Source organism: Stegostoma tigrinum, chromosome 9 (assembly GCF_030684315.1).
Source record: "Stegostoma tigrinum isolate sSteTig4 chromosome 9, sSteTig4.hap1, whole genome shotgun sequence".
Taxonomy (NCBI): Eukaryota; Metazoa; Chordata; class Chondrichthyes; order Orectolobiformes; family Stegostomatidae; genus Stegostoma; species Stegostoma tigrinum.
In genome coordinates, this window is record NC_081362.1 from 494472 (window position 1) to 515031 (window position 20560).

At 43.7% G+C, this 20560-nt stretch overlaps 1 protein-coding gene across 12 annotated transcripts in view; it reads right to left on the minus strand.

The window, feature by feature from the left end:
* Window positions 1-20560, minus strand: part of LOC125454807 (utrophin) — a 572019-nt gene that overhangs the window by 462009 nt on the left and 89450 nt on the right. For all 12 annotated transcript variants that reach the window (XR_009446113.1, XR_009446114.1, XM_059648282.1 and 9 more), the window contains 3 exons: window positions 15515-15607; window positions 8091-8168; window positions 151-243 (listed from right to left, as the gene is read on the minus strand). Coding sequence is in view for 9 of the 12 variants with exons in the window: in XM_059648280.1 (XP_059504263.1) it covers window positions 151-243; window positions 8091-8168; window positions 15515-15607 (264 nt within the window). In the remaining 3 variants the exon portion in view is untranslated. The remainder of the gene's footprint in view (window positions 1-150; window positions 244-8090; window positions 8169-15514; window positions 15608-20560) is intronic.

Below are 20560 nucleotides of genomic sequence, written 5' to 3' on the forward strand. Positions count from 1 at the left end.
AGGATGATTCAGTCAAGTTTACCTGGATTGCATGAGATGGTAATCATGTCATTCACGTGTAGAAGTTATTTGTTAAAATCAATTTTGTACCTATCCTGTAGCTGTAGAAGCTGCAGGAGAAGCCTTCAGTATTGGTAACTGCTTACTCACCTGCCAGTGTAGAATTATACTCCAAATAAGCCCAAGCGTCAGTTTATGATTTCCATCCACAATATCAGTTCCACCAATATTCACCAGCTCCACCTGGGGGAAGAAAGAAAGACAATACAAATTTTAAATCACAACAGAAACTAAAGTCTTTTAAAGATTCGCCAAGTTCTACACTTATTTCAAAAGTCAATCTCAAAGAGCAAAAGCACTGTATCCATTCGCAGTTCATCTCAAAGGAATGTCACTACATTGCATGTCTATTGTTTGCTCATTCCATGTAAGTGCTATGGTATGAAATGAACACACAAAACATACAATGCCATCACCACGTAATCAAGCCAAAATTTTTAATAATTAAGATAATGAGAAAGGGACTTGGGAGTCCTGGCAAAGGAGGTCAAAAGGAGATTCCTTCATTGAAGATTCATACAAAAAGCGAAGAACATGGATGTGGTGTGACAGATCAATTAACTCTATTCCAAAACGTCACAACAGACGTTCCTCAATGAACAGTGCATTGTTTAGCCACCTTTAGGAGTTTCATTAAGAATTTTTCTAATAAATAAAATCAGGAATGGAAATATATAATACATTTCTACAATATTCACAATTCTCCCAACAATCAAGCAATAATGGTATCCAGCAGCAAGATCAGGATAACGTCCAGGCTGGTCACAAAAGTGTCAGGTATTAGCCACCTTGAATCAGCAAAAAGCAAAGTTACTTATTAGTTCGTGACCTTCAGTGTAACCAACTTCATCAAGTCCCCCAACAAACTTCGGGAATCAATATTCATCTAAAAGCCAGTCAAGTTAAAATTGTCACAGAGTGGACCACATGTAATTCACTGGCCATGGCCGTGATTATGTACAAGCTTTCAAATGCTAGTCAGAGATGGTGACACAGAACAAGCCAGATAATTATGAATGGAAACTCAAAAATGCTTTCATGTTAAATCTATCATTTGCCTATCATCAAACGATTTTGTAAGTTATAAGACTGCAAGCAAACTCATTCCTTAACAAATAGTTTCATATTCAAATCAGAATTAACATTACATTTTTAGAATTTTCACGACGGTCATTTTATTTTTGAAATACTGTAATTAAAACCAATGTCTAGATTGTCTTTTCATTAGGCAATTTTAAAATTTCCTGGTATCTATTACTGCTTTTTTGGAATTACTCCATATTTTCTCTTTATTATGGAAATGGTACATGCAGCTTGTGAAATCTCTGTATGGATTGACACAACGCACTTGCAGAAAAGTAAGGACTTTGTTTCATCAATTAATAAGATCAGATAGAGGATATATGTGCAATTTGATCCCAAATCCAAATGATAACTGAGATAATAAAGTGTGAAGCTGGGTGAACACAGGAGGCCAAGCAGCATCTCAGGAGCACAAAAGCTGATGTTTCGGGCCTAGACCCTTCTCATCAGAGAGGGGGATGGGGTGAGGGTTCTGGAATAAATATAACTGTTCACTTTTTCACTTATGGTCCCTGCCAATGAAGATAATACTGATCCCAAGTGAGACCTGTCTTGATAAACCATAAGTTTTAATTTCTGCCTTTTACTGAGCTGGAAGTCATTAACTGAGGACCATGGGGCTGTTCCCTCATTTGAGAGAGAGTGAGCAAGAGCGCACACACGAGAGAGAAAGAGAGAGCAAGAGAGAGAGAGAGAGAGAGAAAGCGAGCGAGAGCGAAAGCGAGCGAGAGCGGAAGAGCTTGGTGGTGGTTTATCCTGAGGGTCACCACACCTTGGGCAAGGGGCAGGCTTGAGAAGGTGAGACCTTCATGGTAACCTTAGCCAGTATGGGAAATGCCACTGGCATCACACTGCATTGTAAACCAACTATCCAGCCAACTGAACCACCATATTTGAACATATTCACAAGAAGCTACCAGTGTACTTTTCCCAGAAAGAACACACAAGCTTGTTACACAAAAGGACAGCATGAACTCTGTTACCTTATTCAAGCACGATCTGGAATGGAATTCATCATAAATCAACATGAAACATTCAGTCTTTTTAACACGACAATAAACTCACACACACCCAAACTTGAATGACAGGACCTCTCTACATCCACACAAAAACCTCTGGTTCAGCTAGTTTAGCTGTAATCCGTTCTCCTTCCAGCAAATTTCTGTGATCAATGCTAGTTGTTTCACTTAAAGTGTTTTCCTAAAACCTTAACAGAAGCTGCTAACTAAACATTATAACTATAGAGATATCAAAGTGTGGAGCTGGATGAACACAGCAGGCCAAGCAGTATCTTAGGAGTACAAAAGCTGACGTTTCGGGCCTAGACCCATCATCAGAAAACTTTTCTGTTCTTTTTTCCGAACTTTTCGGATTCTCCAGCATCTGCAGTTCCCATTATAGAACATAGAACAGTAGAACATAGAACAGTACAGCACAGAACAGGCCCTTCAGCCCACAATGTTGTGCCGACCATTGATCCTCATGGATGCACCCTCAAATTTCTGTGACCATATGCATGTCCAGCAGTCTCTTAAATGACCCCAATGACCTTGCTTCCACAACTGCTGCTGGCAACGCATTCCATGCTCTCACAACTCTCTGCGTAAAGAACCTGCCTCTGACATCCCCTCTATACTTTCCACCAACCAGCTTAAAACTATGACCCCTCGTGCTAGCCATTTCTGCCCTGGGAAATAGTCTCTGGCTCTGTTATAGTCTCTGTTATCTCTGAAACAGTTGTAACTATCGACCATGGTTCCCTAAACTCATGTATTTAACAGTCTTGTAGGATGTTTTCCTCTCTGAACACAGCCTTCTGCTTCTAGAGTTTCTTTCTGAGCAACTCAGGACTACTGCACAGGCCTGCCTTGATTGTTTTGGACTGTTTCACGAGGTACTAACAGCACTTGTTCTGTTGTAGACCTTCTCTCCCATCTTCCATCTCTCAGCTGTTAAACACAAGTTTGCAAATACCTCAGCAATTATCTCCCCAGGGGGCTTGCTGGTCATTTAGAGAAAAATCAATGACTTATTGGAAGTGAGATGGGGTGGGGGTTCAGGAATAAATAGGGAGAGAGGGGGAGGCGGACCGAAGATGGAGAGAAAAGAAGATAGGTGGAGAGGAGAGTATAGGTGGGGAGGTAGGGAGGGGATAAGTCAGTCCAGGGAAGACGGGCAAGTCAAGGAGGTAGGTTGAGGTGAGTAGGTAGGAGATGGAGGTGCGGCTTGGCGGGGGAGGAAGGGATGGGTGAGAGGAAGAATAGGTTAGGGAGGCAGAAACAGTCCGGACTGGTGTTGGGATGCAGTGGGTGGAGGGGAAGAGCTGGGCTGGTTGTGTGGTGCAGTGGGGGGAGGGGACGAACTGGGCTGGTTTTGGGATCCGGTGGGGGAAGGGCAGATTTTGAAACTGGTGAAGTCCACATTGATACCATTGGGCTGCAGGGTTCCCAAGCGGAATATGAGTTGCTCTTCCTGCAACCTTCGGGTGGCATCATTGTGGCACTGCAGGAGGCCCATGATGGACATGTCATCTAAAGAATGGGAGGGGGAGTGGAAATGGTTTGCGACTGGGAGGTGCAGTTGTTTATTGCGAACTGAGCGGAGGTGTTCTGCAAAACGGTCCCCAAGCCTCCGCTTGGTTTCCCCAATGTAGAGAGAGCCACACCAGGCACAGTGGATGCAGTATACCACATTGGCAGATGTGCAGGTGAACCTCTGCTTAATGTGGAATGTCATCTTGGGGCCTGCGATAGGGGTGAGGGAGGTGGTGTGGGGGCAAGTGTAGCATTTCCTGCGGTTGCAGGGGAAGGTGCCGGGTGTGGTGGGGTTGGAGGGCAGTGTGGAGCGAACAAGGGAGTCACGGAGAGAGTGGTCTCTCCGGAAAGCAGACAGGGGTGGGGATGGAAAAATGGCTTGGGTGGTGGGGTCGGATTGTAGATGGCGGAAGTGTCGGAGGATGATGCATTGTATCCAGAGGTTGGTGGGGTGGTGTGGGAGAACGAGGGGGATCCTCTTTGGGCGGTTGTGGCGGGGGCGGGGTGTGAGGGATGTGTTGCGGGAAATGCGGGAGACGCGGTCAAGGGCGTTCCCGACCACTGTGGGGGGAAAGTTGTGGTCCTTAAAGAACTTGGACATCTGGGATGTGCGGGAGTGGAATGCCTCATCGTGGGAGCAGATGCAGCGGAGGCGGAGGAATTGGGAATAGGGGATGGAATTTTTGCAGGAGGGTGGGTGGGAGGAGGTGTATTCTAGGTAGCTGTGGGAGTCGGTGGGCTTGAAATGGACATCAGTTACAAGCTGGTTGCCTGAGATGGAGACTGAGAGGTCCAGGAAGGTGAGGGATGTGCTGGAGATGGCCCAGGTGAACTGAAGGTTGGGGTGGAAGGTGTTGGTCAAGTGGATGAACTGTTCGAGCTCCTCTGGGGAGCAAGAGGCGGCGCCGATACAGTCATCAATGTAACGGAGGAAGAGGTGGAGCTTGGTGGCTGTGTAGGGTGCCGAAGAGGGACTGTTCCACGTAACCTACAAAGAGGCAGGCATAGCTGGGGCCCACGCAGGTGCCCATGGCCACCCCCTTAGTCTGTAGGAAGTGGGAGGAATCGAAAGAGACGTTGTTGAGGATGAGGACGAGTTCGACTAAGCGGATGAGGGTGTCGGTGGAGGGGGACTGGTCGGGCCTGCGGGACAGGAAGAAGCGGAGGGCCTTGAGGCCATCTGCATGCGGAATGCAGGTGTACAGGGACTGGACATCCATGGTGAATATGAGGTGTTGGGGGCCAGGGAATTGGAAGTCCTGGAGGAAGTGGCGGGCGTGGGTGGTGTCACGGACGTAGGTAGGGAGTTCCTGGACCAAAGGGGAGAAAATGGAGTCCAGATAGGTGGAGATGAGTTCGGTGGGGCAGGAGCAGGCTGAGACGATGGGTCGACCAGGGCAGGCAGGTTTGTGGATTTTGGGAAGGAGATAGAAACGGGCCGTGCGGGGTTGGGGAACAATGAGGTTGGAGGCTGTGGGTGGGAGGTCCCCTGAGGTGATGAGGTCATGAATGGTGTTGGAGATGATGGTTTGGTGCTCGGGTGTGGGGTCATGATCGAGGGGGCGGTAGGTGGTGGTGTCGGAGAGTTGGCGTTTGGCCTCGGCGATGTAGGGGTCAGTGCGCCATACTACCACTGCGCCACCCTTGTCTGCGGGTTTGATGGTGAGGTTGGGGTTGGAGCGGAGGGCTGCCCATTCTGCGGGGGAGATGTTGGAGTGGGTGAGAGGGGTGGAGAGGTTGAGGTGGTTAATGTCTCGACGGCAGTTAGAGATGAAGAGGTCGAGGGAAGGTAGGAAGCCTGGGTTTGGTGTCCGGGGGAGGACGTCTGTTGGAAGCGGGTGAAGGGGTCAGTGGAAGGAGGATTAGGCTCCCCGGTTGAAGAAGTAGGCGTGGAGGCGAAAGCCTCCATTGGGGAAACCAAGTGGAGGCTTGGGGACCGCTTTGCAGAACACCTCCGCTCAGTTCGCAATAAACAACTGCACCTCCCAGTCGCAAACCATTTCCACTCCCCCTCCCATTCTTTAGATGACATGTCCATCATGGGCCTCCTGTAGTGCCACAATGATGCCACCCGAAGGTTGCAGGAACAGCAACTCATATTCTGCTTGGGAACCCTGCAGCCCAATGGTATCAATGTGGACTTCACCAGCTTCAAAATCTCCCTTTTCCCCACCGCATCTCAAAACCAGCCCAGTTCGTCCCCTCCCCCCACTGCACCACACAACCAACCCAGCTCTTCCCCTCCACCCACTGCATCCCAAAACCAGTCCAACCTGTCTCTGCCTCCCTAACCTGTTCTGCCTCTCACCCATCCCTTCCTCCCACCCCAAGCCGCACCTCCATCTCCTACCTACCAACCTCATCCCACCTCCTTGACCTGTCCATCTTCCCTGGACTGACTTATCCCCTCCCTACCTCCCCACCTGTACTCTCCTCTCCACCTATCTTCTTTTCCCTCCATCTTTGGCCCGCATCCCCCTCTCTCCCTATTTATTCCAGAACCCCCACCCCATCCCCCTCTCTGAAGGGTCTAGGCCTGAAACATCAGCTTTTGTGCTCCTGAGGTGCTGCTAGGCCTGCTGTGTTCATCCAGCCTCACATTTCATTATCTTGGATTCTCCAGCATCTGCAGTTCCCATTATCACTGACTTATTGGAAGTGCTGTTTTTAGTTCATTGTTCAAAATGATTTTCTTATCTATTTAAAATAAACAAGTCACACCTTCACAGAACTGAAAACTAAAGTACATTTTACTCCATGTTAGAACTTACATTTCCAAATAAAACATATTATAAGCCTTCATCAGACACAAAAATATTTGAAGTGGACGTAGTGCTAAGTCAACATCTATAATTTATGGAGGAGGATTAGGAGTTTGAAGAAATAAACTGTAATATCTTCAGGTGCAACATTAAGTCACTGAACTAAGAAACTCATATTAAGAGCTCCTTTTCATCATTGTTTTATTCCCAGATTTTATTATTTCAGAGTGACAGGGTTTACTGCAGGTGAGGGAAGAGGAAGATAGGGCCCCAGCAATCCATCACATGTTCTGCTCTGTCTGTTTTTTGTTCAAGATCATAAATGCAATGCAACACTTACAACCATAACATTTCATCCAAACAACAGTTCAATGTCAAGTTCCAAAGTGCACTTGATCATTTTTATAGTAATTATCATTTTTCACAGAATCATATTTTAAAATAAACAGATTATTCAAAAAGAACCACTGAAGAAAATGAGTTGCTTCCAGAGAAAAACTTTTAATAATATTGTTTAAACTTGAACACATCCTTTCAAAAGCTTTAAACAAAAATAGAAATTGCCAGAGAAACTGACAACCTCTGTGGAGAGAAAGCAGACATAATGCTTTGGGTCCAGCAACTCTTCTTTAGAACTAGCTGACTGCTTTCATGTTACATGTGCTTTGCTCCTCGGGAGTCCTGGATTTTTAGCCCTATAATTCTACCAACCCCCATCAAACTGAAGGTAGCTAAAATGTCTGTGAGCCAGGGCCATCTGTGCCATGGAGTATCAGTAGCCTCATTAAAAGTTTAAAACAAACTTCAGAGTTATTATACACATCTCATATTGCTGACTCAAATGAATTTTGGATCATAAAATGTGAGGCTGGATGAACACAGCAGGCCCATCAGCATCTCAGGAGCACAAAAGCTGACGTTTCGGGCCTAGACCCTTCATCAGAGAGGGGGATGGGGTAAGGGTTCTGGAATAAATAGGGAGAGAGGGGGAGGCGGAAAGCCTCTTCCAGGGATGCCTAACCTGAAGAAGTTACCCTCCTCCCTCCGGACCAACCTCAGGGAATCTCTCTCCCATTGCAACTCTACTCTCCTCAGAGTTGCAATGGGAGAGAGATTCCCTGAGGTTGGTCCGGAGGGAGGAGGGTAACTTCTTCAGGTTAGGCATCCCTGGAAGAGGCTTTCCGCCTCCCCCTCTCTCCCTATTTATTCCAGAACCCTTACCCCATCCCCCTCTCTGATGAAGGGTCTAGGCCCGAAACGTCATCTTTTGTGCTCCTGAGATGCTGCTTGGCCTGCTGTGTTCATCCAGCCTCACATTTTATTATCTTGGATTCCCCAGCATCTGCAGTTCCCATTATCACTGAATTTTGGATCTTCTGGTTTGCAATTTATCCTTCAAATTAACCATAATGCCTTTCAAGCTTCCTGTAATACCCATGCAATCTAAGAGGTGAAATAGAAATCAGATTCAGTTGCTCGACTTTTGAGTTCAGATGCTATAAGTTGAACACTACTGCACCGGCCATGCGAAAAGGCGGTTCTCAGGGTTACTCGATCCTAAAAATATGTCCATGCTGAAATGTGTCCAAGCTTTGATATATCCTAACTAACCTTTCATGAAAGTAAAGATTAGATACTTAAAACAACTTACATTATTCTGCTGTAGCACACGCAGCACTCGGGTGACGTTGTTGAGAGCATGTACCCTGGTCGTGCCACGTTCTTTGGTCTATTGGAGAAAAGAAAAATTTTAGAAAAGGAAACATAAGTAACTCTCTTTCAAAATTCCATGGATTCTGGAATGATGCCTACAGATTGGAGGACAAATTTAACCACCATATAAAAAAAGGGAATACAAAAAACAGGAAACTTACAGACCTATCAGTTTGACGTCAGCAATAAGAAAAATACTGGTATCTATTACAATGAATGTGATATGATTCTGATTGTGTTACGACAAACCAAGTCAGGCTTTCTATCTCTGCATCTGCAACACAGAAAAATTAAAACCTTCACAGATCCTCAAAACTGACCTCAATGTTTTCTAAGATAATGAAACGTGAGGCTGGATGAACACAGAAGGCCACCTCAATGTTTTCTAAGATAATGAAACGTGAGGCTGGATGAACACAGAAGGCCAAGCAGCATCTCAGGAGCACAAAAGCTGACCTTTTGGGCCGAGACCCTTCATCAGAGAAGGGGATGGGGTGAGGGTTCTGGAATAAATAGGGAGAGGGGGAGGCGGACCGAAGATGGAGGGAAAAGAAGACAGGTGGAGAGGAGAGTATCGGTGGGGAGGGGATAGGTCAGTCCAGGGAAGACGGACAGGTCAATGAGGTGGGATGAGGTTGGTAGGTAGGAGATGGAGGTGCGGCTTGGGGTGGGAGGAAGGGATGGGTGAAAGGAAGAACAGGTTAGGGAGGCAGAGACAGGTTGGACTGGTTTTGGGATGCAGTGGGTGGAGGGGAAGAGCTGGACTGGTTGTGTGGTGCAGTGGGGGGAGGGGACGAACTGGGATGGTTTTGGGATGCAGTGGGGGAAGGGGAGATTTTGAAACTGGTGAAGTCCACATTGATACCATTGGGCTGCAGGGTTCCCAAGCAGAACATGAGTTGCTCTTCCTGCAACCTTCGGGTGGCATCATTGTGGCACTGCAGAAGGCCCATGATGGACATGTCATCTAAAGAATGGGAGGGGGAGTGGAAATGGTTTGCGACTGGGAGGCGCAGTTGTTTATTGCGAACTGAGCGGAGGTGTTCTGCAAAGCGGTCCCCAAGCCTCCGCTTGGTTTCCCCAATGTAGAGAGAGCCACACCAGGCACAGTGGATGCAGTATACCACATTGGCAGATGTGCAGGTGAACCTCTGCTTAATGTGGAAAGTCATCTTGGGGCCTGGGATAGGGGTGAGGGAGGAGGTGTGGGGGCAAGTGTAGCATTTCCTGCGATTTCAGGGGAAGGTGCCGGGTGTGGTGGGGTTGGAGGGCAGTGTGGAGCGAACAAGGAAGTCACGGAGAGAGTGGTCTCTCCGGAAAGCAGACAGGGGTGGGGATGGAAAAATGTCTTGGGTGGTGGGGTCGGATTGTAGATGGCGGAAGTGTCGGAGGATGATGCGTTGTATCCGGAGGTTGTTTTCTAACGAGGCTTTTGAATAACCAACCCCAGACTCTGAATAAACAATTTCATATACCGACTTGTAACTTAAACAAAAGACTTAGCAACTTATTAACAATACAGTAAATTTAGCAAAGCAGAAGTTAAACAACAAAGTATTCTAATTGGTTTAACTATAACACCAAATACCTTTGTCTACAGATCCATTCTGTCAAAAGACAGATAGACCAACACACAATTAAGGGATAAATAAAAGAAAATAACAAAACTAAATACTTAAGTGGTTTTCACTATGTGTTGGTCCACAGGCATAGGTGATGGTTTCTTGATTAATTTTCTACAAATGTGATCAAGATCACCTTTACAGCTCACTCAGATAAAGGCAGTAATACTTTTAACTTGGTTTTCTATTTCTAGTTTGCTTTTCCAAGAGTTGCTATCCTGAGGTTAGGCGGAAAGCTTTCAAATCTTAATGCCGTAGCATCTACAGCCAGATCCCTTTTTACTGCACTCTGGGGTAGTAAATTCCACAGATTCATAATACTAAGAGAAGTAATTTCACCTCATTGGTTTTAAATCTGCTACCCCTAATCCTAAAACTACAACCTCTGATTCTAGATTGCCCTAAAAGAGACAATATTATTTCTATATCAACTTTGTCAATCCCCTTTAGCACCTGATAGACCTTAGTTAGGTCTCCTCTCCTTGTTTTGAACTCCACACAATTTGCCTAAACTGCCCAATTACTCTTCATAAAACAAACCATGCATCTCTGGAATCAATCTCGTGAACCTCTTCTGAACTGCCTCCCCGAAAACCACACCCCTCCTTGAGTAAGGAGACCAAAATTGTCTGCATATTCCAGGAGGGGTCTCATAAAACCATAAGAAGAAAAAAGAGCAGAATTAGGCCATTCAGCCCATTTGTGTCTGGTTCACCATTTGATCATGGCTAATGCATATTTTAGTGTCATCTGCAAGTACAGCTATAGTACCTTCTATCCCTGCCGTCATGTCTCCCACTCCAAGATGGCAGCAGAGTAACAGGGCTGAGCCCAGGGCTCCTTCACTCCTATCCGCTTTCTCTTCTGTTTTCTTCTGCTATTTTTCTTTTTCTTTTCTTTTAAGCCTGGAGAGTGGTAGGTGAAAGAGGAAGACTCCAGAGGCAACAATGCCAGGACAAGTCAGACATGGCTCCACCCCAGCCTGGACTCTTCCAACAAGTGAGGAGCAAATCCCAGGCTGATTCAAGGCTCCAGGTTGGCAGCCAGGCCAAGGCTTCTGAAGGAGCAGATGCATCGGAGAAAGGGATTCATGGAGGACCCCGAAGATCAGCGGTAACTGCATACTGCAGCCAGAGCAACTTTGAATGGGGAACAGAAGGTACAGAATCCATGCATCCCCAGGCCCACAGCTCTAGCTCAGATGCAGCAGCTGCAACTGTGGCGAAGGCAGAGGCCTGTTACAGAGACCCCAGGAGCCCATTACAGAGACTCTAGCCAATTTCAAGAAGCAACTGGAGGACCAGTGGAGGAATGAACAAGAAGAACAGAGAAAGATAAAGTCTACTGCAGCAAAACCTTGCATAATGAGAGTCTTTTTCTGAGGATGATGACGTCGGCTTGTACGAGGTGGAATAGCCACAAATTGAGGGGTGATAGATTTAAGACAGATGTCAGAGGCAGATTCTTTACTCAGAGTGGTAAGGGCATGGGGCGCCCTGCCTGCCAATGTAGTTAACTCAGCCACATTAGGGGCATTTAAACAGTCCTTGGATAAGCAGATGGATGATGATGGGGTAGTGCAGGGGGATGGGCTTAGATTAGTTCACAGGCCAGCGCAACATTGAGGGCCGAATGGGCCTGTTCTGCGCTGTATTGTTCTATGTTCAGCATTTCAAGATGGTGCTGGAGTATGATGACATTTTAAATATAGTGTAAGATTTTTTTTCTCACATGCGACAACAAATCTAAACCACATCTAATCTAAATCATTAATACAATTTATAAATAGTTGGGGCCTGAGGACTGAACTCTGTGGCACCCTACTCCTTACATCTTGCCAAACAGGAAAATCTCATTTATTCAGATCCCCTGTTTTCAGATGGTTAGCCAAGAGGATATTAAATTACCTCAACCCCATATGTTATTACCAGATATACTACATCTGCAGGACCTCCATTATCCACATTGCTTGTTACACCTTCAAGGAATTCTAGCAAATTAGTCAAACTTGATTTATCCTTCATAAAACCACACTGGCCATGATGGATTATATTTTGACTATCCAAATGTCCTGGTATAATTTCCTTAGTAATAAATTCTAACAATTTCCCAATGACATGCTAAATTGACTCTTTGTAATTTACTATTTTCTGCCTTCTTTCATTTTTGAATAAGGGTGTTATATTATCATTTTATACCACATCCAGGGCATTTTGAACTAACATAATCAATGAATCCACCAACACTCCTGCCACTTCCTTTAAGATGTAGGCCTGGAGATTTTTCTGACTTTAATCTCAATAGTTTGCTCAGTATTTCTGTCCTAGTGATGATAATGATTGTTCTTAGTTCTTCCGTTTCCATAACTTCCTCATTACATGTTTTGATGGGGTTGGTCCTATTATCCTCCACCATGAAAACTGAAGCAAGATATTGATTTAATGACACTGCCATTTGTTTGCCCACTATTAACTCCCCAGTCTCATTCCCCAAGGAACCAACATCTGCTTTAGCTGCTCTCTTCCTTTTTATAGAAATATAGAAAGTTTTGTCATCCATTTTTATATTTTGCGATACTTTTCTTTCATGATTTCCCTTTGCTACTTTCATTACTTATTTTACAAGCATTTGATGATCATTGCAACATGTCACACCTTAGCCTTTGTCTTAACATTATTTTCAACTCCCGTGTTTAACTAAGGTTTTGTTTTCTCCTACTTACAACCTTTCTTTCTTCTTTTTAAGCACTTTTTAAGTTAAGAGCAATTATCTCCTTAAACATCTGCGAGCACTCATGAACTGTCCTAGCCTTCTGTCTTCCTGTCCAGTCCACTAGAGCTGAATCTATTCTCAGACCTCTACTTAACTCCACAACATCAGTATGGGATTCCAGTTTCTCATCCTCCAACTGAATTTCAAAGACTAACATGTTGCAACATCCCCAAAACATCCTTTACGAGGAGATCATTAATTAATCACACTCATTGCACAATTCCAAATCCAGCAGAAGAAATTTTGTTTTACAAACCTGTTAAAATTTTCTGAGCATATTATAAGCAGAGTAGGCAGGGATGAGGGGGACAATGATTATTTGCATGTTTGGATTTTCAGATTGCTTTTCATGGAGTTCCATATAGGCCAGTAAAGAAAATCAACAAATACAGCATGGAATGAGGATCGCCTCATGGAAAGAAAGCAGAGAATAGGAATAAAAACTGAACGAACGGCGGATGTTGTGAATCAGGAACAAAAACAAAGATAGTGGAAAAGCTCAGCAGGACGGGCAGCATCTGTGAAGGAAAATACAGAGTGACTGTTCTTCTAACCGAAATGTTAACTCTAGTTTTTCCTTCACAATGCTGCCAAACCTGCTGAGCGTTTCCAGCAACTTTGTTTTTGTTAGAGAATAGGAATAAATGGATTATTCTCTGGTTGTGACCAATGGGATATTGCAAAGATCAACGCATGCACCCAACTGTTCACCATTTATATCAAGATATGGGCACCGAACATAATATTTCCGAGTTTGGAAATTACGTAAAACTAGGTGGGAATGGATGTTATGAGAACACAAAGAGGTTTCAAATGAACTTGGAAAGGCTGAGTGACTGGTCAATAACACAATAGATGGAATATAATGTAAATAACTGTGGGGTTATTGCACAACACAAATGGTTTCAACTGGCTTTATGGATGTGAGGGGGAAGACAGGAAGCCAGGGAAGAGATATTAAGCAGAGGTTTCCAGTTCTGAAGCACACTGCCCCATTTGAGTGACTCACAAGGTAGGGAGGCATCCAGGGAAATTTGGCTGTCTGAAGACAAAATTTGCTGTCCAATAGAAGACAGGGTGGCAGCAGACGGAAAGTATTCAGCTTGAGGCTTGGTGGCCAATGGTGTTCACAGGGATCTGTTCTGGGACGTCTGCTCTTTGTAATCTTTATAAATGACTCGGATGAGGAAGTGGAAGGGTGGGTTAGTAAGTTTGCCAATGACATGAAAGTTGGTGGAGTTGTGGATAGTATGGAGGGCTGCTGTAGGTTGCAACAGGGCATTGGCAGGATGCAGAGTTGTGCAAAGAACTGGCAGGTAGAATTCAACTCAGAAAAGTGTGAAGTGATTTATTTTGGAAGGCTGAATTTGAATGCAGAATACAGGGTTAATGGCAGGATTCTTGGCACTGTGGAGGAACAGACGGATCTTGAGAGGTGACTTGATACAGGTGTACAAGATGATGAGAGGCATAGATAGAATGGATAGCCAGAGACTATTGCCCAGGGCGGAAATGACCATTATGAGGAGGCATAATTTTAAGGTAACTGGAGGAAGGTATGGGGAGATGGCAGAGGTAGGTTCTTTACGCAGAGAGTGGTGGGTGCGTGGAATGCACTGCCAACGGTGGTAGTGAAGTCAGATACATTAGGGATATTTAAGCAATTTTCAGATCGGCACATAAATAATAGTAAAATGTAGAGTATGCAGGGTAGTCTGATCTTAGACTAGGATAATAGGTCAGCACAACATTGTGGGCCGATGCGTCTGTACTGTGCTGTGCTGTTCTACGTTCTATGTTCAATGACTTAGCAATGACAGCTGTGATGATATGGGAGAAATCCAAGAGACTGCAATTATACAAGGCCGTTCCTATTCCTGCCTAAACAATTTTGGGAAGCCTTATCCGTTGCCTCAGCAACAAGCAAAATAGTGCACTGGTGCACTACCAGTACTCACTTATTTAAGTTCCCACATGTAAAATGCTGCCCAAGACAGGTACTAAGGGCAGTCAGCCCCAGGGGAGTTGAAGCCTAACAAAAGGCAACACTTTTAAGAGTGGAGACAAGAGGAATAACTAACAATTTGAGGATGCTCATGGTGGAAATGTAAGTAAAGACTGCACATCTATCCATTCACTGTATCATCAGTAAGCATCTTGTCTAACAGGAGGTGAATCAATTATTCCATATCAAATTTTCAAGAATTATAAAATAATTTTATCACCCACAAGTCAAGGGGGGGAGACAATCTCAACGTAATGATGATTATTTTAAACAGCACATATGACTTCTATTTCAAATTCAGAAGGGCAGAGGAGTGCAATGTTAATAAACTGAGAGCCTCGGGGCAATGTTATTACTGCTGATACAAAATGTCTTCAATGCAAACGTAAAAACTTGAAAATCTTCTGTACAGATCTAAATATTAACTGTAAACAATCCTCAAGCAGTCTAAACAAATTTCATTCTTTCAAAATAAGAACAGAAAGAACTGTGGATGCTGCAAATCAGAAACAAAAACAGAAATTGCTGAAGAAGTTCAGCAGGCCTGGCAGCATGTTCTGAGAAAGGACCACTCTATCTGAAACGTTAACTCTAATTTTCCTCCACAGATGTTGTCAGACCTGCAGGAGTTTTTCCAGCAATTTCTGTTTTTATTCCATACCTTTTAACTTCAATAGACCCAGGCAAGGATCAATGGGAGTTTTAATCACAGTTGGCAAGGAAGCTCTTGCATTGTCCGGATAGCCTTGATAGATGTTAATCTACAGATCAAAACTGTCCCCATCAGAAATCATCTGTACTTTAAGATATTGACTGAAATTGGAGGCTAAGTTATACAGAGGATCAAGCTCTAAGGTACAGTACAGAAACTCCATGCCTGCAAATGATAACAGTTTAACCAAAGATTTCAAAGTAGAACATGTTTTATTATCACATGCACACACTATCTGAAAAAGAACCCACCAACACACATCCCGTGAGTCCTTCTAGAAGATCTAAGAGTTTTCGGCCATCTTGGAGGTCAACAAACAGATCCTTGATTGGTGGTTTTCCGCCCTGACGCAAAAATACAAAATTGAAAAATGATCATTTTTAAATATTGTGGCACAAAGCTGCACTACGAAACTTAGATTTATCAGTATCCCAATCACAACGGCATCTCAAATGAAGTACGCACATTCATTCACGCATGATCTCCATTGATGAAAGCAGACTTGTATAATCACTGTGAAAGCCTTTTCTTAATGCATAACAATCAGTGAAGTTTCACAAAACTGATGAATGAACAGAAACACTGACTTTGCCAGCAAATGTTTTGAACTGAAATATTATATCCTCAGCAGGCTCAAGTGCAGCAGGCAGAAACAGCAGTGACGCCTAAGCAAGGCCTCTTTGTCCATGATGGTCTTAGTCATTTTCAGAGTAAAAACTCACTTTCAGAGCAGGTCTTTGATTCAGTAAACTCTTGTTGGGTATAGTTAATGATTTGTGTGAAGAAATTAAGATTCATCCTATATCTTAATCAAAATCAGTCACCAAGCTGACAGAGGCAAGATACAGCCATATTTAGCAGTCATTCTAGAACTTGACAGGATTTCCTCAACAACACTCAGAATTCTCCACTTTAGTGTCAGTTTGCACCAAGTTAGTTGGCCACAATGGGTCAAGCCTCACCTCATTGACTAAGCTTGTGGTCACCTCCCCTAATCTTTCCCATTGCTTTGGATCCAATTTCGCTTCTCATTTTGGGTCATTATATTTGATCAGAGGCATATATAAACAACACAAAGACATTAAATACTTCACTAAATATACTGTAGTCACACACTGCAAGTTTTCACTGACTGGACCCAACAGAAATTTGAAATAAACATGTAAATCAGCAAATTTGGGACTGAGCATAAACAGACCATTTGAAGTGCCAAGTTCAGTTTCAGCACATTCTCACGTTAGCAAACCTCACATGGAATAACAGACAGAATGCTTAAAGCATCCCACACATAAAAAGTGGAAATTCAAAGTTTTCATCTTTGAAAGTAGACTTCAGATGACAACAATGTTGCAGTTAGCTGTTCCATCCCCCGAGATGAACGGTAATCCAGAATGACCAATGACAGACGTACGTAGAGAATGATCAAGTGGACATAGTAACAAAGTCAAACAACATGTGGCACCATACCCAATTTATTTCTTTTGGAAATGCAAGATGTAAAAAAAAGGCCCAAGTCAGCAAGCAAGAAATTCCAGTCAATGAAGATGACTAAAAGATTTTTCAAAAAAATACAAATTCTACACGAAAAAAAATGTCCTGTATTATCCATTTAAAAATTTTTGTTTTAGAAAAGATTTTGCGTCTCATGTAGTGAATGTCTTGCATATTTCAACTGAGAAATAGCAATTATTTTAAAAAGAAAGGAAACGCAAAGTTAAAACGTAAGCAAATACTAGACTAAATCAGGGCAGGTGACTCACTTCCATGATAAAAACAAAATACCACAGATGTTGGAATTCTGAAATAAAAACAGAAAGTGTTGGCAAAGTTATCTTTGGTTCTCAAGTGTCATATTGGACTCAAAAGGTTATCTTTGTTTCTCTCCCACAGATGCTGCCAGATCCGTTGAGTTTCCCCAACATTTTGTTTTGACTGATTTCCACATTCAAGTATTCTACACCAGTCTGCCCCACCAACACACTGTGCTACTTCTAGGCCCGTACAGTCCAAACATCTGAACCACCTGTGCACATACAGAACAGTGCATATGCTTAGTACTCCAGTGCACAGCCCTGTCCAAGGAGATAAGTGAGAGGGGTTGTGTGGCTCACAAAGACATAATTTTAAAGAATGCTGTTTGCAATTTTGTACCACAGTACTGCTCAAGACTGGAGTCTCAATTAAATTCAGCTTTCTTCAGAGGATTAAATTTCTAAAGGTACTGATATAATTCAAAAAACTTCATGAAACACTATTTTTGCTACTTTTGGAAAACAATCACATGCAGCACCAGTCAAACAGTGTAATGCCTTTCCAGAAACTCTAATATTTGCACATACTATCAACCATGCCATATTGAAGCACTTGGATTATGTTGTACAATTATTTAACTCAATTTACTAGTTATACATCCATAGCTAAACATGGTTTCTCATGCCTAACATTGATTACGGTATCAACCCCCGTCATTCTGTGCATCGGGTAAAACAAATGGGGTGGGGTGCATTAGGAAAATCTTACTCAACTATTCTCTCCAAGGCCTCAATTTGTCTATGTGTTTGTTTACTGGGTGTAAGTCTAAAAGACTTGTTCACTCTGGAAACTAATAAATTCAGGATATGGAAGGGATTATCATAGCAGGAGTTCAAAGTGCTTTTCACTAGATTACATGTGGTCACCTACACAAGTCAACTTGTGCTAATACTTCTTGCAATGAGTGGACATTCAGGGTTTGAGTGAAGATTTGTAGCTCTGGTGCTGGTGGTAGACATTGGTGTGTTTGTCGAGCTGGGAGGTTTGATAGCAGACATTTTGCATCCTTACTAGGTGACATCCTCAATGCTGCAGAGCCTCCTGCGATGTTGTCTTGTGCCAGTGCGAATTTGTATGGTCCAGTCGGTTTTTGCTGCTTCCGGTACGTGCGAGTTCTGGCTGTGCATTGTAATGGTTGGTATTTCGGGTCTATTTCAATGTGTTCGTTGATGGTGTCTGCGGATGAATTACAAGCCACCAAGAATTCCCTGGTTGTCATGTGTTTGGATTATACAACGACAGTCGTGTTGTCCCAGTTGAAAATATGGTTCTTCTCATCTGTGTGTATTGAAACCAAGGATAACTGGTTGTGTCGTTTAGTTGCTGGCCGGTGTTCATGAATGCAGATTGTCTGCCTGTTTGTCCCACATGGTGTTTTGTGCAGTCTCCACATGATACCTTGTGGACCACATTCACCCTGTCCTTAGATACCAGGGACAGGATGAATATGATCCATATTCAGCATTTCTGAAGAAGGGTCCCGACGTGAACCTCAAACTTTCCTGTTCCTCTGATGCTGCTTGGCCTGCTGTGTTCATCCAGCTTCACACCATGTTATCCCACATAAATTCCAACTAGCTCAAGACAGCCGTGCTTGACAAGAGGGATGATGGCGGAAGGGCAATGGCAATCAAAGAACGCAACAGTGAACTGCAACAACTGTTCATTCTTGTCAAGCACAAAAATAAAATGAGAAAGGCGATCACAACATTGGCTTACAAGGGAAATAAGAGAGAGCATAAAGATCTAAAGAAGAAGCATACAATTCTGCCAGAAAAGAAACAACACACTTGAGGAGCAGAAGCAGTTTAGAATTCAAGAAAAGTAGTCAGAGTCATTGATAAAGAAAAGGAAGTTGAAGTGTGACAGCAAACTTGCAGGGAACATCTGACTGTAATTCTTTCTGCAGGTTATGTGAAGAAAAGAAGATTCCCTACTATCTGAGGCAGGGAAATTTATAAGAGGGAACAAAGAAATGGTTAACCAACTACATATATACTTTGGTTCTGTGCTCATAAAGTAGGGCAGAAATAACCTACTAAAATGTTTAGGAATACACGATTTAATGAGAGGGAGGAACAGAAGGACATCAATATTAGAACAAAAAACATAGAACATACAACAGAGAACACAGAAAAGCACAGCACAGCACAGGCCCTTTGACCCACATTGTTGTGCCGGACTTTTACCCCGAAATTGAGGTCTATCTAACCTCCACCCCTACCTTTTACTAACATCCATATGCCTATCTAATAGCTAATAAGACCAACCCCTGGCCCTCTCCAGCAAAGCATTCCACGCCCCGACCACATTCTGAGTAAAGAGCCTACTTCTGATGTCTCCCCTATATCTACTTCCACTCACTTTAAAACTATGCCCCTCGTAATAGCTGCCTCCACCTTCAGAAAAAGTCTCTGGCTGTCCACTCCATCTATACCTCCGATCATTTTGTACACCTCTATCAAGTCACCTCTCATCCTTTGTCGTTCTAAAGAGAAAAGCCCTAGCTCTCTCTAAACCTTTCCTTGTAAGACCTTCCCTCCATTCCAGGCAACATCCTGGTAAATCTCCTCTGCACGTTTTCCAACACTTCCACATCTTTCCCGTAATAAAGTGACCAGAACTGGATACAGATGTGGCCAAACCAGACTTTTGTACAGCTGGAGCATAACTTCACGGCTCTTCAACTCGATCCCTCTATTAATGAAAGCTAACGCACCATATGCGTTCTTAACAACTCTATCCACTTGGGTGGCAGCTTTCAGGGAACTGTGGACATGAACCCCAAGATCCCCCTGCCCCTCCACACTGCCAAGAATCTTTCCGTTAACCCTGTATTCTGCTTTCAAGTTTGTCCTTCCAAACTGAATCACCTCACACTTTTCAGGGTTATACTCCATCTGCCACTTCTCAGCCCAGCTCTGCATCCTGTCAATGTCCCTTTGTAACCTACAACAGCCCTCCGCACTGTCCACAACGCGACCCACCTTTGTATCCTCCACAAACTTTCTAGTCCACCCTTCCATTCCTACATTCAAGGCATTTACAAAAATCACAAATGGAAGAGGACCCAGAACTGATCCTTGTGGTACAGCACTCATAGCTGAGCACCATGTTGAATATTTTCCATCCACTATCACCCTTTGTCTTCTAAGGATCAGCCAATTCTGAATCCAATCTGCCACATTTCCCTCTATTCCATGCCTCCTTACTTTCTATCTACCATGGGGAACCTTATCAAACACCTTACTTAAATCCATGTACACCACATCCACTGCTCCACATTCATCCACATGTTTGGTCACCTCTTCAAAGAATTCAATAAGGTTTGTGAGGCAAGATCTATCCCTCACAAATCCATGCTGACTATCACAAATCAAACTGTGCCTATCCAAGTGATCATAAATCCTATCTCTGAGCCCTTTCCAATAATTTGCCCAGCACTGAAGTAAGGCTAACTGGCCTGTATTTCCAAGGTTATCCCT